Genomic DNA, 18,438 nt, shown 5'->3' with positions numbered 1-18,438 from the left:
AAGATGCAAAGTACACAAACTAAAGCAACAAAAGCATCAATGCCCACAAAACCATTGTGTTCTACTCGTGCAACAGATCTATGCATAGACATGGCTCTGATACCACTGATGGGGTTCGTAGCATAGAAAACCAAAATTTTCCTACCGCAAGACGAATAAATCCAAGATCTAATCTATGGAACACCCAAGATCTAATCTACAAGATCGAAGCAACGAGATTGATATGAGACTAACCCTCGAAGATTTCCAAAGCCTACGAGATTAGATCTTGTTGTTGGTGTAGACGATCGTCCCCGGTGCTGCAATCCGGCAGCACTTCCGTACTCGGTCGCGCGTACGGTGTCGATGAAGCCCATCCTCTCCCCGTTCCAGCGGGCAGCGGAGGTGTGGTAGATCCCCTTGGAATCCCAGCAGCACGACGGCGTGGTGGTGGAGGTGGAGGAGAAATTCCTGCAGGGCTTCGCCAAGCCTGCGCAGGAAGAAGGAGGAGGGAGAGAGGGGCGGCTAGGGCTTGGGGGGACCATGTGCTGCGCCCCAGCGCTCCCCTCCCTCTTATATAGGCGTGGGGGGGCTGCCTTGGCCCCTCCTCCAAGCCTTTGGGTCGGCCAAAACAAGGGGGGGAACTTCCCCCCAAGTTAAGTCCCTATTTTCATGGGATTTGATCTTATCCACTTGGTACAGCCACATGGGCCTTGGGGGGCTGGTGTGCATGGCCCATGTGGGCCTATGCGACCCCTCCGGTCCATGTTGGTCATCCGGGATAGGTGGGCCCCACTATGGTACCCTCCGGAACCTTCTAGAACCTCCGGTACAATACCGAAAAATCCTGAACTTTTCCGGTAACCCTGAAAATGACTTCCCATATATGAATCTTATTCTCCGGACCATTCCGGACCTCCTCGTGATGTCCTGGATCCCATCCGAGACTCCGAACAAACTTCGTCTCCATACCATATTCAAATCTACTCATGCGACATCGAACCTTAAGCGCGTCACCCTACGGTTCGTGAACTATGCAGACATGGTCGAGACTCCTCTCCGAGCAATAACCAATAGCGGGATCTGGAGATCCATAATGGCTCCCACATATTCAACGATGACTTAGTGATCGATTGAACCATTTACATACGATGCCAATTCCCTTTGTCACGCGATATTTTACTTGTCCGAGGTTCGATCATCGGTATCTCCATACCTTGTTCAACCTTGTTACCGACAAGTACTCTTTACTCGTACCGTGGTATGTCATCTCTTATGATCCAATCATATGCTTGCAAGCTAATCAGACGACATTCCACCGAGAGGGCCCAGAGTATATCTATCCGTCATCAGGATGGACAAATCCCACTATTGATCCATATGCCTCAACTCATACTTTCCAAATGATTAATCCCATCTTTATAACCACCCATTTATGCAATGGCGTTTGATGTAATCAAAGTACCCTTCCGGTGTAAGTGATTTACATGATCTCATGGTTGAAGGACTTAGGCAACTATGTATCGAAAGCTTATAGCAAATTGAACTTAATGACTTGATCTTATGCTACGCTCATTTGGGTGTGTGTCCATTATATCATTCAACCAATGACATAACCTTGTTATTAATAACATCCAATGTTCATGATCACGAAACAATGATCATCCATTAATCAACAAGCTAGTTATACAAGAGGCTTACTAGGGACTCCTTGTTGTTCACATAACACACATGTATCAATGTTTCGGTTAATACAATTATAGCATGGTATGCAAACATTATCATAAACACAAAGATATATTATAATAACCATTTTATTATTGCCTCTTGGGCATATCTCCAACAACCGCCATCAACCTTCAACGTGCTTCTTGACTCCTACAGGTTCGATAAACCTTGGTTTCTAACTGAGGGAAACTTACTGCTGTACGCATCACACCTTCCACTTGGGGTTCCCAACGGTCGCGTGATGTACGCGTGTCAAGCTAAATTTCTGGCGCCGTTGCCGGGGAGATCAAGACACGCTGCAAGGGGAGTCTCCACATCCAATCTCTTTACTTTGTTTTTGTCTTGCTTTATTTTATTTACTACTTTGTTTGCTGCACTAAAACAAAACACAAAAAAATTAGTTGCTAGCTTTACTTTATTTACTGTCTTGTTTGCACTCTATATCAAAAACACAAAAAAATTAGTTACTTGCATTTACTTTATCTAGTTTGTTTTATTTACTGTTGCTAAAATGGGTACTCCTGAAAATACTAAGTTGTGTGACTTCACAACCACAAATAATAATGATTTCTTATGCACACCTATTGCTCCACCTGCTACCACAGCAGAATTCTTTGAAATTAAACCTGCTTTACTAAATCTTATTATGCGAGAGCAATTTTCTGGTGTTAGTTCTGATGATGCTGCTGCCCATCTCAATAATTTTGTTGAACTTTGTGAAATGCAAAAGTATAAGGATGTAGATGGTGATATTATAAAAAAAATTGTTCCCTTTCTCATTAAGAGGAAGAGCTAAAGATTGGTTGCTATCTCTGCCTAAGAATAGTATTGATTCATGGACTAAATGCAAGGATGCTTTTATTGGTAGATATTATCCCCTGCTAAAATTATATCTTTGAGAAGTAGCATAATGAATTTTAAACAATTGGATAATGAGCATGTTGCACAAGCTTGGAAAAGAATGAAATCTTTGGTTAAAAATTGCCCAACCCATGGACTGACTACTTGGATGATCATCCAAACCTTTTATGCAGGACTGAATTTTTCTTTGCGGAACCTATTGGATTCAGCTGCTGGAGGTACCTTTATGTCCATCACTCTAGGCGACGCAACAAAGCTTCTTGATAATATGATGATTAATTACTCTGAATGGCACACGGAAAGAGCTCCACAAGGTAAGAAGGTAAATTCTGTCGAAGAAACCTCCTCCTTGAGTGATAAGATTGATGCTATTATGTATATGCTTGTGAATGGTAGGACTAATGTTGATCCTAATAATGTTCCGTTAGCTTCATTGGTTGCTCAAGAAGAACATGTTGATGTGAACTTCATTAAAAATAACAATTTCAACAACAATGCTTACCGGAACAATTCTAGCAACAACTATAGGCCATATCCTTATAATAATGGCAACGGCTATGGTAATTCTTATGGGAATTCTTACAACAATAATAGGAATCCACCCCCTGGACTTGAAGCCATGCTTAAAGAATTTATTAGTACACAAACTGCTTTTAACAAATATGTTGAAGAAAAGCTTGGGAAAATTGATATACTTGCTTCTAAAGTCGATAGTCTTGTTGCTGATGTTGATCTTTTGAAATCGAAAGTTATGCCTAATGAAAATCATGATAATAAAATTGTTACTACAGCAAATGCCATCCAAGTTAGAATTAATGAGAATATAAGATTGATGGCCAAATTGCGTGCTAGGTGGGAAAAAGAAGAAAATGCTAAAGAAGATAATATAGCTAAAGTTTGGACTATTACCTCCACTAGCAATGCTAATGCTCCACATGTTGCTGCACCTCCTACTATTAATAGTAAAAGAATTGGTGTTGGCAATGTTTCCACTTCTAATGCAAAGCGTGAAAAACTGCCTGAAACTGCTAAAACTGCTGAAACTGCCTGTGATAAAACTGCTGAATTTTTTTCCAACATTGGGGATAATGATCCCATTGCTTTAGATTATAATGGTTTGGATTTTGATGATTGCCACATCTCTGAAGTTATAAAGTTCTTACAAAAACTTGCTAAGATTCCTAATGCTAGTGCTATAAATTTGGCTTTCACGAAACATATTACAAATGCTCTCATAAAAGATAGAGAAGAGAAATTAAATCGCGAAACTTCTATTCCTAGGAAGCTAGAGGATGGTTGGGAGCCCATCATTAAGATGAAGGTCAATGAATTTGATTGTAATGCTTTATGTGATCTTGGTTCAAGTATTTCCGTTATGCCTAAGAAAATCTATAATATGCTTGACTTGCCACCATTGAAAAATTGTTATTTGGATGTTAATCTTGCTGATAATTCTACAAAGAAACCTTTGGGGAGAGTTGATAATGTTCGCATTACCGGTAACAATAACCTTGTCCCCGTTGATTTTGTTGTCTTGGATATTGAATGCAATGCATCTTGTCCCATTATATTGGGAAGACCTTTTCTTCGAACTGTTGGTGCTATCATTGATATGAAGGAAGGTAATATTAAATATCAATTTCCTCTCAAGAAAGGTGTGGAACACTTCCCTAGAAAGAGAATGAAGTTACCTTTTGATTCTATTATTAGAACAAATTATGATGTTGATGCTTCGTCTCTTGATAATACTTGATATACACTTTCTGCGCCTAGCTGAAAGGTGTTAAAGAAAAGCGCTTGTGGGAGACAACCCATGTTTTTACTACTGCACCTTTATTTTATATTTGAGTCTTGGAAGTTGTTACTACTGTAGCAACCTCTCCTTATCTTAGTTTTGTTGCATTGTGATGACCCACAAGTATAGGGGATCGCAGCAGTCTTCGAGGGAAGTAAAACCCAAATTTATTGATTCGACACAAGGGGAGGTAAAGAATACTTATAAGCCTTAACAACCGAGTTGTCAATTCAGCTGCACCTGGAAAAGCACTAGTAACAGGGGTGATGTGAAAGCAGTAGTAATATGAGAGCAATAGTAATAGTAACACAGCAACAGTAGCAATAACACAGAGGCGATGGCACCAGAAAATAGTTGATACTACTTCCAATGACATATAGAACGAGTATATAATGATGAGAGATGGACCGTGGTTCCCAGCGATCTACACTAGTGGTAACTCTAACCATAGGCGAAGAGGCGGCGCAAGGGGGCGCCTGGGGGCTCCTCACCATAGGCTGGCGCGGGCCCAGGCCTGGCCGCGCCACCTTATGGTGTGGTGGCCCCCTGGCCCTCCTCCGACTCCCCTTCGGTGTTCTGGATGCTTCCGGGAAAAATAAGATGTTTGGCGTTGATTTCGTCCAATTCCGAGAATATTGCCCGAACAGCCTTTCTGGAACCAAAAACAGCAGAAAACAGGAACTGGCACTGTGGCATCTTGTTAATAGGTTAGTTCCGGAAAACGCATGAAATCATCATAAAGTGCAAGCAAAACATGTAAGTATTGTCATAAAACAAGCATGGAACATCAGAAATTATGGATACGTTGGAGACGTATCAGCATCCCCAAGCTTAGTTCCTACTCGTCCTCGAGTAGGTAAACGATAAAAAGAATAATTTCTGTAGTGACATGCTACTTACATAACCTTGATCATACTATTATAAAGCATATGAGATGAATGAAGTGACTCAAGGCAATGATCTATATTTGCTAACAAATAGACAACATATAGCAAAACTTTTCATGAAGAGTACTTTCAAGACAAGTATCAAAAGTCTTGCATAAGAGTTAACTCGTAAAGCAATAAATTCAAAGTAAAGGCATCGAAGCAACACAAAGGAAGATATAAGTTTCAGCGGTTGCTTTCAACTTTCAGCATGCATATCTCATGGATAATTGTCAACATAAAGTAATATGATGAATGCAAATAAGCAAGTATGTAAGAATCAATGCACAGTTGACACAAGTGTTTTCTTCTAAGATGGAAGGAAGTAGGTATACTGACTCAACATAAAGTAAAAGAAAGGTCCTTCGCAGAGGGAAGCATTGATTGCTATATTTGTGCTAGAGCTTTGGTTTTGAAAACATAAAGAGAGCATAAAAAGTAAAGTTTTGAGAGGTGTTTGTTGTTGTCAACGAATGGTAGTGGGCACTCTAACCCCCTTGCCAGACAAACCTTCAAAGAGCGGCTCCCATTTTATTTTATTTTTGGGTGGCACTCCTTCCAACCTTTCTTTCACAAACCATGGCTAACCGAATCCTCGGGTGCCTGCCAACAATCTCATACCATGAAGGAGTGCCCTTTTATTTTAGTTTTATTATGATGACACTCCTCCCCACCTTTGCTTTCTCAAGCCATGGCTAACCGAATCCTTCGGGTGCCGTCCAACAATCACATACCATGGAGGAGTGTCTATTTTTGTTAATTAATTTGGGACTGGGAATCCCATTGCCAGCTCTTTTTGCAAAATTATTGGATAAGCGGATGAAGCCACTAGTCCATTGGTGAAAGTTGCCCAACAAGATTGAAAGATAAACACCACATACTTCCTCATGAGCTATAAAACATTGACACAAATTGAGAAGAATTTTGAATTGTTTAAAGGTAGCACTCAAGCAATTTACTTTGGAATGGCGGAGAAATACCATGTAGTAGGTAGGTATGGTGGACACAAATGGCATAGTTTTTGGCTCAAGGTTTTGGATGCACGAGAAGCATTCCATCTCAGTACAAGGCTTAGGCTAGCAAGGTTGTTTGAAGCAAACACAAGTATGAACCGGTATAGCAAAACTTACATATAAACATATTGCAAGCATTAAAATACTCTACACTGTCTTCCTTGTTGCCCAAACACTTTTACCAGAAAATATCTAGACCTTAAGAGAGACCAATTATGCAAACCAATTTCAACAAGCTCTACGGTAGTTCTCCACTAATAGGTTTAAACTACATGATGCAAGAACTTAATCATGAACTACTTGAGAGCTCAAAACAATTGCCAAGTGTCAAATTATTCAAGACAATATGAGGCATTTTCTGTTTCCAACCAAATAACCATAAGTGTTGTAGCTTCCAACTTTTGTCATTGAACATTAAAAGTAAAACGAAGAACAAGTGTTCATATGAAAAAGCGGAGCGTGTCTCTCTCCAAAACAAAGATTGCTAGGGTACGAATTTATTCAAACACAAACAAAACTAAAAGCACACAGACGCTCCAAGCAAAGCACATATGATGCGACCGAATAAAAATATAGTTTCAATAGAAGAAACCTGATAAGTTGATGAAGAAGGGGATGCCTTGGGCATCCCCAAGCTTAGACGCTTGAGTCTTCTTGAAATATGCAGGGATGAACCACGGGGGCATCCCCAAGCTTTGACTTTTCACTCTTCTTGATCATATATCATCCTCCTCTCTTGACCCTTGAAAACTTCCTTCACACCAAACTTCTCATAAACTTCATTAGAGGGGTTAGTACTCAAAAAACTTGAATCCACTTTTAGTCCTGTAGTGACATATTGCAAGAACTCAATAAAACATTAGCTACAGCTCTCCACGTCTAGAAAGCCTTGCTTAAAGTCCACAAGAGACAATGCAAAAAACAGAGACAGAATCTGCCAAAACAGAACAGCCAGTAAAGACGAATTTTAAAGAGGTAATTCCATTGCTCAAATCAGAAAACTCAAAACTAATGAAAGTTGCGTACATATCTGAGGAACACGCACGTAAATTTGCAGATTTTTCTGAGTTACCTACAGAGAAAACAGCCCAGATTCGTGACAGATAGAAATCTGTTTCTGCGCAGAAATCCAAATCTAGTATCAACCTTCGATTAGAGGCTTCACTTGGCACAACAATGCAATAAAATAAAGATAAGGAGAGGTTGCTACAGTAGTAACAACTTCCAAAACACAACAAAACAGTAGCAAAATAAACACATGGGTTATCTCCCAAGAAGTTCTTTCTTTATAGCCATTAAGATGGGCTCAGCAGTTTTAATGATGCACTCACAAGAAATAAGAGTTGAAGCAAAAGAGAGCATCAAAAAGCAAATTCAAAACACATTTAAGTCTAACCCACTTCCTATGCATAGGAATCTTGTACACAAATAAATTCATGAAGAACAAAGTGACAAGCATAAGAAGATAAAACAAGAGTAACTTCAAAATTTTAAGCACATAGAGAGGTGTTTTAGTACCATGCAAATTTCTACAACCATATTTTCCTCTCTCATAATAATTTTCAGTAGCTTCATGAACAAACTCAACAATATAACTATCACATAAAGCATGTTTTTCATGATCCATAAACACATAATTTTTATCAAACTCAAAAATAGTGGGATTAAAACTTTCAAACTCACTTTTATCAATAACATAACAAGATGATTGATCAATCTCAAGAGATATGGGACTCATAGATAAAGTTAATACTTCTCCAATCCCATTTTCATTAGTAGTACAATTAATATTATCAAATAACATAGGACCATCATCTAGAGCTTTATCATAAACATTTGCCAAGCAAAATTCTTTAGTACCATGCATTTCGACATCAGGCACAAACAAAGCATTATCATAAGATTTATCAAAATAGCATGGATTATCATAAATAACAGTAGCATAATTATTCTCACAAGTATTACTCATAGGTACTATTTCAAGAGAATCCACAGGAACATAACATTCAACCTCTTTCGGTAAGCATGGAGGACAATCAAATAGTGTAAGAGATAAAGAGTTACTCTCATTAGAAGGTTGGTATGGGTAGCTAATCCATTCTTCCTCCTTTTGTTCATCACTCTCCTCTTCTTTTTCATCCAATGAGCTTTCGGGTTCATCAATTTCCTCCTCTTTTTCATCTAATGAGCTTTCAGGTTCATCAATTTCTTCTTCCACATGTTTCTGCAAATTGTGAGTGCATTCTTGTGCATTAATGAGTCTCTCTTTATAATCAATGATATAAGGATTATCACTGTAACTTTCATTGCAAAAATTAAGGATAGAAGAGACATAATCTTTAAGGTCCTTACAAACAACACAAGTTTCATAATTCTTAACCATGAAGGATTCTATCTCAGAGGCTCCCATAAATATGACAAATTGTTCTACCTCTTCAAACCCAAAATGAATATAGCTATTCCGATTATAGTTCTTAATTAAAAATTCCTCACTAAAGCCACATTGAAATTTAAGATGTTTAGTGTCCTGTTGAGAGCAACAGTTTATATCATGGCGTTTAAGCAATTGTATTCAATTTTTCTATCACAGCACTCATTACTTTACCAGTTCTTGATTCTCTATAATTATTATAATACTCTATAAGCTCCAAATAGGTTGTAGGTTCTCCCATAACAACAGTTTTTAATTTTTCAATTTTTCAAATTTTTATGGATTTTAGTGTATATGAGAAAAGTAAAACAAGACAAAAACAAACTAAGCAAAAGTAAACTACGCAAAATAATACTAGACAGAAATAAACTAAGCACAAATAAACTAAACAAAAGTAAACTAAGCAAAACAAAATAAAACAAAATAAAAACAGAGAGAGAGGTAGAGTGTACTCCCCAGGTGAACTTATGAGTAGAGCTATGCCTCCCCGGCAACGGCGCCAGAAAACAGTCTTGATGACCCACAAGTATAGGGGATCGCAACAGTCTTCGAGGGAAGTAAAACCCAAATTTATTGATTCGACACAAGGGGAGGTAAAGAATACTTATAAGCCTTAACAACTGAGTTGTCAATTCAGCTGCACCTGGAAAAGAACTAGTAACAGGGGTGATGTGAAAGCAGCAGTAATATGAGAGCAATAGTAATAGTAACACAGCAACAGTAGCAATAACACAGAGGCGATGGCACCAGAAAATAGTTGATACTACTTCCAATGACATATAGAACGAGTATATAATGATGAGAGATGGACCGTGGTTCCCAGCGATCTACACTAGTGGTAACTCTCCAATAACAAGTGACAAGTGTTGGGTGAACAAATTACAGTTGGGCAATTGATAGGATTGATAAAGCATTAAGAAAGAATATCAATTCATTAATCATGTAGGCATGTTTTCCATATATAGTCGTACGTGCTCGCTTTGAGAAACTTGCACAACATCTTTTGTCCTACCAGCCGGTGGCAGCCGGGCCTCAAGGGAATCTACTGGATATTAAGTTACTCCTTTTAATAGAGCACCGGAGCAAAGCATTAACACTCCGTGAAAACATGTGATCCTCACGTCACTACCATCCCCTCCGGTTGTCCCGACTCTTGTCACTTCGGGGCCATTGGTTCCGGACAGCGACATGTGCATACAACTTGTAGATACAATCTAAGCAATAAGTATAGAGCTTAAATCTAAGATCATGCCACTCGGGCCCTAGTGACAAGCATTAAGCATAACAAGATTGCAGCAACAATAACTTCACAAACTTTATAGATAGACTAATCATAATGTATCATCCATCGGATCCCAACAAACACAACACCGATTACATCTGATGGATCTCAATCATGTAAGGCAATTCATGAGATCATTGTATTGAAGTACATGGAGGAGAGAATACCAACTAGCTACTGCTAGAACCCGTAGTCCATGGGGGAACTACTCACGGAGCATGATGGAGGCGGTGGCGTCGATGGAGATGGCTTCCGGGGGCACTTCCCCGTCCCGGCAGGGTGCCGGAAAAGAGACTTCTGTCCCCCGAATTGGAGTTTCGCGATGGCGGCGGCGCCCCTGGAGTCTTTCTGGAGTTTCGTCAATTGGTACTGCGTTTTTAGGTCGAAAGGGATTATATAGGCGAAGAGGCGGCGCAGGAGGGGCGACAGGGTGGCTCCTCACCATAGGCTGGCGCGGGCCCAGGCCTGGCCGCGCCGCGCCGCCTTATGGTGTGGTGGCCCTCTGGCCCTCCTCCGACTCCCCTTCGGTGTTCTCGATGCTTCCGGGAAAAATAAGATGTTTGGCATTGATTTCGTCCAATTCCGAGAATATTGCCCGAACAGCCTTTCTGGAACCAAAAACAGCAGAAAACAGGAACTGGCACTGTGGCATCTTGTTAATAGGTTAGTTCCGGAAAACGCATGAAATCATCATAAAGTGCAAGCAAAACATGTAAGTATTGTCATAAAACAAGCATGGAACATCAGAAATTATGGATACGTTGGAGACATATCACATTGTTGTGCCAAGTAAAGTCGTTGATAGTAAGGTTCATACTAGATTTGGATTACTGCGCAGAAACAGATTTCTTTGCTGTCACGAATCTGGGCCTAATTCTCTGTAGGTAACTCAGAAAATTATGCCAATTTACGTGAGTGATCCTCAGATATGTACGCAATTTTCATTCAATTTGAGAATTTTCATTTGAGCAAGTCTGGTGCCTCAATAAAATTCGTCTTTACGGACAGTTCTGTTTTGACAGATTCTGCCTTTTATTTCGCATTGCCTCTTTTGCTATGTTAGATAGATTTATTTGTTCCATTAACTTTCAGTAGCTTTGTGCAATGTCCAGAAGTGTTAAGAATGATTATGTCACCTCTGAACATGTAAATTTTAATTGTGCACTAACCCTCTAATGAGTTGTTTTGAGTTTGGTGTGGAGGAAGTTTTCAAGGATCAAGAGAGGGAGATGATACAATATGATCAAGGAGAGTGAAAGCTCTAAGCTTAGGGATGCCCCGGTGGTTCACCCCTGCATATTTCAAGAAGACTCAAGCGTCTAAGCTTGGGGATGCCCAAGGCATCCCCTTCTTCATCGACAACATTATCAGGTTCCTCTAGTGAAACTATATTTTTATTCCATCACAGCAGGGCGGCGCGGCCTGGCCCTTGGCCGCGCCGGCCTGGTGTGTGGGGCCCTCGTGTGGCCCCCTGACCTATCTCCTCCGCCTACTTAAAGCCTTCGTCGCGAAACCCCCAGTATCGAGAGCCACGATACGGAAAACCTTCCAGAGACGCCGCCGCCGCCAATCCCATCTCAGGGGATTCAGGAGATCGCCTCCGGCACCCTGCCGGAGAGGGGAATCATCTCCCGGAGGACTCTTCACCGCCATGGTCGCCTCCGGCACCCTGCCGGATAGGGGAATCATCTCCCGGAGGACTCTTCACCGCCATGGTCGCCTCCGGAGTGATGAGTGAGTAGTTCACCCCTGGACTATGGGTCCATAGCAGTAGCTAGATGGTCATCTTCTCCTAATTGTGCTTCGTTGTCGGGTCTTGTGAGCTGCCTAACATGATCAAGATCATCTATCTGTAATGCTATATGTTGTGTTTGTTGGGATCCGATGGATAGAGAATACTATGTTATGTTGATTATCAATCTATTATCTATGTGTTGTTTATGATCTTGCATGCTCTCCGTTATTAGTAGAGGCTCTGGCCAAGTTTTTGCTAGTAACTCCAAGAGGGAGTATTTATGCTCGATAGTGGGTTCATGCCTCCATTAAACTCGGGACGATGTGTGACAGAAAGTTCTAAGGTTGTGGATGTGCTGTTGCCACTAGGGATAAAACATCGATGCTATGTCCGAGGATGTAGTTATTGATTACATTACGCACCATACTTAATGCAATTGTCTGTTGTTTGCAACTTAATACTGGAAGGGGTTCGGATGATAACCTGAAGGTGGACTTTTTAGGCATAGATGCATGCTGGATAGCGGTCTATGTACTTTGTCGTAATGCCCAATTAAATCTCACTATACTCATCATATCATGTATGTGCATGGTCATGCCCTCTTTATTTGTCAATTTCCCAACTGTAATTTGTTCACCCAACATGCTATTTATCTTATGGGAGAGACACCTCTAGTGAACTGTGGACCCCGGTCCATTCTTTTACATCGAATACAATCTACTGCAATACTCGTTCTACTGTTTTCTGCAAACAATCATCATCCATACTATACATCTAATCCTTTGTTACAGCAAGCCGGTGAGATTGACAACCTCACTGTTTCGTTGGGGCAAAGTACTTTGGTTGTGTTGTGCAGGTTCCACGTTGGCGCCGAAATCCCTGGTGTTGCGCTGCACTACATCTCGCCGCCATCAACCTTCAACGTGCTTCTTGACTCCTACTGGTTCGATAAACCTTGGTTTCTAACTGAGGGAAACTTACTGATGTACGCATCACACCTTCCACTTGGGGTTCCCAACGGTCGCGTGATGTACGCGTGTCACTCCCCGGTAGCAGCGACGAGGACGACGTGTCGGCGCTGCACCTCACCAGCGGGGACTACACGGAGGAGGCGAAGGTGATCGAGCTTGCCACCCTCGTCGTCGCCTAGCCGTCATCTGCCGCGCGTAGAGGCCCTGGTGACTATCCCAGAGCCAAATTTTGGTCAAAGTAGGCGCGCGACGGAGGATTAGTACCTAGTTTATGCTTTATATGTAAATTAAGTTCGTATGTAGCTCGATCAGAGCATCGAACTCTTTACATTTCGCAAGTTCATCACCTAAAATTTCCCGTGACGTCTGATTTTTTTTTTAGTTTGTCAATTCGGTTTCTATTATGCGCCTCACCTAAAATCAGCGAAACCCTAAAATTCAGGAGACTGAACTCGTCGTTTTCAGTTTCGGCGAGTTCAGTCACTGCTAGAGATGCTCTGATCATGTGTCGTCGCACCTTCTAAAGGCCTCCCCAAAGGTCTATTGGGGACGACAAACAAAATAAGACGCCTAACCGCTACCCTCGAAGCAATTTTAGGTCCAGCGTGGCCCAAAAAATTGCCTGACGCCACCAGACCAACCGCGACCCACACAAGGTGGCCCGGGGTCACGGGCAGAAAGCGTTGCCCATGCCACATTGGATGTTGTCCAATGAGCTAGCCATGTCAAAGAGGGGAAATCATGCTAGCCAGAAATAAAAAAATCGGTTAACTATAATTTAGACCTGGCTGGTCTTCACCAGCAGCGGCCTATGAAAATCTCGCCGGCCGACGAATGTGCAGTTGCCTTCTCACCTGCTTCGCCAACAATTAGCTCAATAATATGTAATTTATTTTACGCCTATTTTACACTTTTATATTATAACATCCAAACGTTCATTTCCTATGATAATAATCATTTAGTTGTTTATTGAATATTGTAGGAATTTCTACCATGTTAAAAAAACATATTCTACTGTCAAAAATTGTATTTGGAATAAGCGTAGAAAAGTACATGTAGAAGAAAGACATAGGACAAGCAGAAGAGCGCGCTGGCTCAAGTCAAACATTTGATTTGTTGGTAGAAGAAAGACGAGCAGAAGAGCACGCTCGCTGGCTTAAGTCAAACATTTGATTTGTTGGTATAAGAAAGACGAGCAGAAGAGCACGCTCGCTCGGCTTGGCGAGTCAACCCAACCAAACCTAACCGACCCAACCTTCTCTTCACCATAATGGACAGAAGGATGCAACACCCTCACAATGGTACCATTCATCTCCCACGGCTTGGAAGGATGCAACATCTTCACAACAGTGCCATTCATCTCCCGCAGCTCGTACCTCTGAGTAGACAGAAGCTTGTAGACACACAGGCTCGCGCCACGAACCCCTGCTTCAAAGACATGCCTCCACGGCTTCTCACACAAGTCCCCGCAACGGGTCCCTGACAAGCAGGTAGAAACGGAGCCCGCCGGCATGATGGCCCACCACGTCGCCAGGCACCCCGCACAACAGCCACGGCTGCCTGCCCAGATCAGGCCCCCACACAGCCCAGATCGAGGCCTCTTGGGCGTATCCTCTGCGTGGTCGCCAGCATACCGCCCCCTCTGTTGCCGGTCGGCAAAAGGTCACCACATCAGCCAAGGACCACCTTGCCTTGCCGAGCTAGTTGTCGCCTCTCCGCGCGTAGAGGGCACACTGAGGCTCGCTCTCCTCTCCCTTCCGCCTTCGGCCGCAGGGCGCCGCTGCAGCCGGTGCCGACGGCGACACCGGCTAGAGGGGGCGCCGTGATGGGTTTATGGGGGTGCTTTGGTCTAGGGTTCGGGCACGCCGGAGTTTCCCTTGCGCGAGAGCGATCCGGGAGAGGAAGTTCGATAGGTTGGTGCTAATAATATGTAATTTTTGTTACGCCTATTTTACATGTTTTAGATTATGATAATTATTTTGAAATTCATTTCCTATGATTATGAATTTTATTTTTTGTTGAATGAATATTGCAAGAAATTCTACCGTGTTAAAAAAGAAGATTGTATTTGTTTGGAATAATAAGCATAGAAAAGCGCGCGTAGAAGAAAGACATAGAAAGAGCAGAAGAGCGCGCACGCTGGCTCGGCGCGCGAGTCAAAGATTTGATTTGGAGTAAAATCAACCTTTTCTTCTTCACAAACGAGAAGAAAGAGGGCGAGAAGCAGAGCACTGCGCACGGTGGCCCGGCGAGTCGACCCAAGCATGGAGTCCGTCGACGCAGGCGGCGAGGTGAGGCACTGGAGCGCGGAAGTCAACGGCATCTCCCTCCACGTCGCGGAGCAGGGCCCCGCCGCCGGCCCGGCGGTGCTCCTCCTCCACGGCTTCCCGGAGCTGTGGCTCTCGTGGCGCCACCAGATGGCCGCCCTCGCGGCCCGCGGCTTCCGCGCCCTCGCCCCCGACCTCCGCGGCTACGGTGACTCCTCTGCCCCCACGGACCCCGCCGCCTACACCGTTATCCACCTCGTCGGCGACGCTGTGGCGCTCCTCGACCACCTCCGTCTCCCCAAGGTGCGCCGTTTTCTGGTTTATTTGTTTCTTGGCCACTGAGTCCGACTTGGTGGCGCCGGCGCCGGCGCCGGCGCAGGTGTTTGTGGTGGGCCACGACTTGGGAGCGCAGGTGGCGTGGCATCTCTGCCTGCTCCGGCCGGACCGCGTGCGCGCCGTCGTCGTCCTCGGGGTGCCCTACTTCCCACGTGCCCCTCGCCCGACGACGGAGATCTTCGCGGCCCTCGACGATGGGTTCTACATCACGCAGTTCCAGGTTTCAGTTGTGATCCTTGCCATAATTGCCTGTTGTGTCTTGTGCCTAAAATTAAAGTGCATGAGCTGTGTGAAATGGAAGTTCTTGCAACTGCAGGGTTTGGATAAGTAAAAAATTGAAGAAAACGTGCTTATGAAAAGTTTGAAGGAGATGACGATTCAAGGGGGGTAATTGGTTGATGAATCTTATTTTGGATATAGACAAAGAAACTTTGATGTTTTAACTGATAGTCTATATCCAAATTATGATCTTGTTTGTTTTTCTGAAAATTAGAACAGTGCATCGTCTCACTTTTGGAAAATAAACACAAGAAGACTTAGAGATACTATAATCAGTAGTAGGATTAGATATTCTATAATCAATAGTAGGCTTAGAGATTCTATATTCATGGCGCAAACATTAGGTTGGCTCTCATTGCTACAACATTGTAAACAACTCGAAAAGAAAATAATTACAGCTTCATGCCAGTGTGTCATCAAGATAGGCATATCTTATACCTTGCAATTGTAGCCATGGTCTGCATTTACCACCATATAGCTGTTGCAAAATAACCAATTTATTTCAATATCATGCCCACAGGAGCCTGGAAGGGCTGAAAAGGCATTCGCCCGCTATGACGTCGCGACTGTCCTAAAGAAGTTCTACTCAATTGAATTAGACAGCATCACCGCTCCTCCTGGAGTAGAGATCATAGACTTCTTACAGGCATCAGCATCATCCCCACTTCCTTGGATGACTGACGAAGAACTAGGCCAGTACGCCGAGAAGTTTCAGAAGTCTGGTTTCACCGGGCCGCTCAACTACTACCGCATGATGGACACGTAAATTCCGTAAATTCATTTCACACTTTCCGTTCAATCTAGTTTTACACTAATCCATGTGGAACACAGGAACTGGAGGCTCACTGCGCCATGGCATGGCGCGAAGATCACGGTGCCTGCGAAGTTCATCGCGGGCGACAAGGACACCGGCTTCGAGTCCTTTGGAACCAAGCGCTACGTCGAGAGCGGGGGTTTGAAGTCCAATGTTCCAGACCTTGAGGTTGCCATCATCAAAGGACACCACTACCTCCAGCAAGAGCAGGCCGAGAGAGTGAACACTGAAATATTGTCCTTCCTTGACAAGTTTAGTAAGAATTGAGTAAGCAGATGATCTGCTAGTGAGCTGGTTGTAGATCTGCCAGTGCTACCTTTTGTGAACTGAAGAACGGAAAAGCTTACTCGAATAAATGTCAGATCTGGATACAGCCATGTGTGTTGACCTGAATGGAACGAAAGAGCGCGTAAAATATGTGAAGTGTTCTCCAGATGAAATACTGAATAAAGCAAGGTTTTTAATAAGGTGTACTGCTGCTGCTTTAGCAAAGCAGAGAATCTCACATAGCTCTACCTTGGAATGCGAATTTGATGTGTAATGCTGTTGGAGATACTAGTTGCTGAACAGACTATGTTCAGACTTCAGAGATCTTCAGCTGAACATGGAGAGTTTGTTACAATATTCAAGTAAAATGTATGCTACATACTAGCAAACCCGAATACATAACTAACCAGCATTAGAGGCAAGATTATTTTAACAACTTTTATTCATCTCATACGCTTATATCTAGCATTAGAGGCATTAGAGAATCCATAACTAACCGGCATTAGAGGCAAGATTATTTCAACAACTTTCTCATACACTTATATCTAGCAATGTGACTTACCAAGGAGCTCTATATATGACGCAGATGACTATGTGTGTGTGTGATTACAAAATGTAAGATTATATCCAGAGACCAGGGATGCTGATTGCACTTGACAATCTAGAAGAACACCACCCTTTTTTGGGACCTGCCGTCAGTATGATACTGAAAATTGGCACCCCTTGTCTGTGTCGCTCCTTCCCAGATTAACATCTACGGACTGCAAACAAGTAGAGTACTACATAATTCCAGCAGGAAGGAGATCTAATTAATCATATACATATCATACAGTATATTCAATCACGCTTACCCATACATGGTGCAGAGTTTACAAGCCTTCTTTCAGGCATACACGAAGAATACATCAGTGCCAGCATCTAATTCTAGCCAAGTCCTCCTGAAAGCTCTGACGATGACAATGCTGTTGCAGCTCTGACGATCCAACAATCGATCAGACAATATCATGTAGTCAATGGCGTTTGGCATACATATTACATAGCTTATTACACGCCTTCTTCGAGGCATCAAAGAACATATCAACTAAAATGAAGGAATCAAGAACAACACATCAAGTGTCCGTATCTAGCTATGCAAGATCAGAAGCGGATCTCGCCTTCCTCCAAGTCGCCAAGAATCTCTCCGTCGTCAAGAATCTGCTCCTCATCGCCGTCGTCCTTGAGGAATAGCCCAAGCCGGGGCAGCAAGGTGTAGGGGATCGCCCTGTGGTAGTCGTACTCGACAATGCCGAGACTGTTGAGGAGCATCGGGTGTATGGTCTCGGTGGTCATATGCCTGGCCATCCTCTCGGTCCGAAGCACGTCCTGACGGGCCTTCTCCCTCGCCCTGCATCTCGCCAGAGATTCCTTGGCACTGGCCATGAGCAGCGTGGCGTCGCGCTGCGCCTGAGATGAATCGGTGATGCTGCTTGAGCAGGGGCTGCCGCCGATGATTTCGTCGTCGCCGATGGTTTCGTCGTCGCCGCAGATGTCCTCTTCCTCGTCCTCGGCGAGCGGCAGAGACACCGGCGCGAATGGCGGCAAGGGGGAGGCGCCGCCTACGATATCGACTTCTTCTACGGCCATCATGCTGCCGTCTTGCCGCGACTGTGGAAGGAACTCGTCAAGCAGGTTCCGTAACTGGATGATGGCGTCGTCGTCGAAGGTGGCGATGTCCATCTCCATGTAGCCGTCGCGGACGGCATGGCTCTGCTTCT

General features: G+C 43.3%; 1 protein-coding gene across 1 annotated transcript; it reads left to right on the top strand.

Annotated features, from left to right (window-relative positions):
* The first annotated feature begins 14,841 nt into the window (after positions 1-14,841).
* On the top strand, positions 14,842-16,878 carry LOC127300773 (epoxide hydrolase 3). The gene is made up of 4 exons (XM_051330944.2): positions 14,842-15,291; positions 15,368-15,544; positions 16,124-16,365; positions 16,435-16,878. The coding sequence occupies exons 1-4, from the start codon at positions 14,986-14,988 to the stop codon at positions 16,682-16,684; spliced, it is 975 nt and encodes a 324-aa protein (XP_051186904.1). The 5' UTR covers positions 14,842-14,985; the 3' UTR covers positions 16,685-16,878.
* Positions 16,879-18,438: the final 1,560 nt, after the last annotated feature.

The sequence above is a fragment of the Lolium perenne genome, chromosome 5 (assembly GCF_019359855.2).
Source record: "Lolium perenne isolate Kyuss_39 chromosome 5, Kyuss_2.0, whole genome shotgun sequence".
NCBI lineage: Eukaryota > Viridiplantae > Streptophyta > Magnoliopsida > Poales > Poaceae > Lolium > Lolium perenne.
Note: the sequence above shows the minus strand (reverse complement) of the source record. Positions and strands in the feature narration are given on the sequence as shown.